Below are 1,553 nucleotides of genomic sequence, written 5' to 3'. Positions count from 1 at the left end.
TGGTTCATTTTGTTTAACGGGTGTTAGGCATCGTATTGTTATTGCATGTAGCTAAAGTGATACATATTTTACTATAATTTTAAGTTAACAGCATTAAAAAGCAGTAATGTATTCATACTGTTAATAAAAAAGGACAAAAAGACTTTTCAGCATAAAAAGTATTATTAAGAGAAACTACAATAATACAGGAATATTTTCTTGTTCACCAAACGAAAAATCCAAATATAAATAAAGATTTCTCATATTCAAAGACTCAGTGGGATCTGACAGAGGCATCTGTGAAAATGTCATGAAGAGTACATGTGAACATTAGATGAGATATACACAATTAGCTTCATTTCAGCATAACTGAGAAAGAGATTTTCCAGTACAACCAATTTGGCAACATTTGTCAAATAGTGACATAGAGGAATCTCTCTTTTTTCGGGAGTGAGTATCCAAGCCTAAGTATTTTAATGCTGAAGGACTATCATCATCTGCTTCACTTTCTCTATTATGAATAATTTTCTTAAATTCTTCAAAGCCAATGTTCGAATCCTTTAATGTAGGTAGATGTTGTAGTTCTGGTAATGATGGCTGCCTCTCAGAAGGTGTCATCTTCCTCTCCTGTGGCAAATTAGCAATGAATTCTGACATCATATTTACAGTTTCTGCATCATCGTGGATGAAGAATGGCACTATTTCTGTTAAGTTAAAAAAAAAGATGTGAGAGAAACATTCACGTCAAGGAGCATTCAGAAAAACTATAAGTGTTTGCAGAGTCAAAAAGGAAAGCATTTTCCCAATATAATTAAACATTGAAACAAAATCAGCAAGCATCTTAATATCTAAACAACTTAGCTTACTTACAGTTGGACAGCTTAAGGTACTGCAATATTATCAAGGTTCTGCTTTACTCCATTAGCCCCTCATCATCTCTCTTCTTGATCCCCTTATTGCTTTTACTATAGTCCTTTTGACTTTCCCTGACATTAATGCCTCGTCTTTCTGAAGTCATGTTGGTCACTGAAACATTCGGTTTGACCACGGATGAATTTTCTTACCTGACAAATTTTCTTCCATTGCTAAGCAACTTCTCAGTTATGATAGTAACCCCCCAAAATGATATTAATTATTTTAAGCTATCAAATGTTTCATAGTGGCAGGTTACTGCTTCAGGATAAAGTTAAAAAAGCAGAATTTCCAACAGCCCTGATCTAATCAGCAGGAAATACAGGTCTCTGACATCCTTCAAACATCTATTTAAAAATTTCTCTTCCCTGGAGTATTTTCTTCAAATCAATAGTACTTTTTTTAAAGAGAGAAATGAGCTAAAAGAACACTAACAAAACATCACTAACTTTAAGAAGAAGATTAGTATGTGCCGTGGTGTGTATGTATTGACTCATGTACTCTGTATGTCGTTTGTTCCAATGCTGTGGATCACACATTATGCAAGAGCTGTGTGTCCCCCAGAAAGGGAACCTGTTCTTACACACAGCAAGCCAGGCTGGTCAAATGTGGAGGCTGGAACTTGGGCTGGGAACCTGCTGGAGCCAGCTGTCGTTTTCCTT

General features: G+C 35.5%; 1 protein-coding gene across 1 annotated transcript in view; it reads right to left on the bottom strand.

The window, feature by feature from the left end:
• Positions 1-339: 339 nt before the first annotated feature.
• The window catches only part of RLN2 (relaxin 2), a 4,473-nt gene continuing 3,259 nt past the window's right edge, over positions 340-1,553 (bottom strand). The window contains exon 2 of the mRNA XM_012647384.1: positions 340-683. Coding sequence (XP_012502838.1) covers positions 340-683 — 344 coding nt within the window. The remainder of the gene's footprint in view (positions 684-1,553) is intronic.

This window comes from Propithecus coquereli, unplaced genomic scaffold, assembly GCF_000956105.1.
Source record: "Propithecus coquereli isolate 6110/MARCELLA unplaced genomic scaffold, Pcoq_1.0 Scaffold267, whole genome shotgun sequence".
Classification (NCBI taxonomy): Eukaryota; Metazoa; Chordata; class Mammalia; order Primates; family Indriidae; genus Propithecus; species Propithecus coquereli.
The sequence above is the reverse complement of the archived record's forward strand: the minus strand, read 5'-3'. Positions and strand labels throughout refer to the sequence as shown.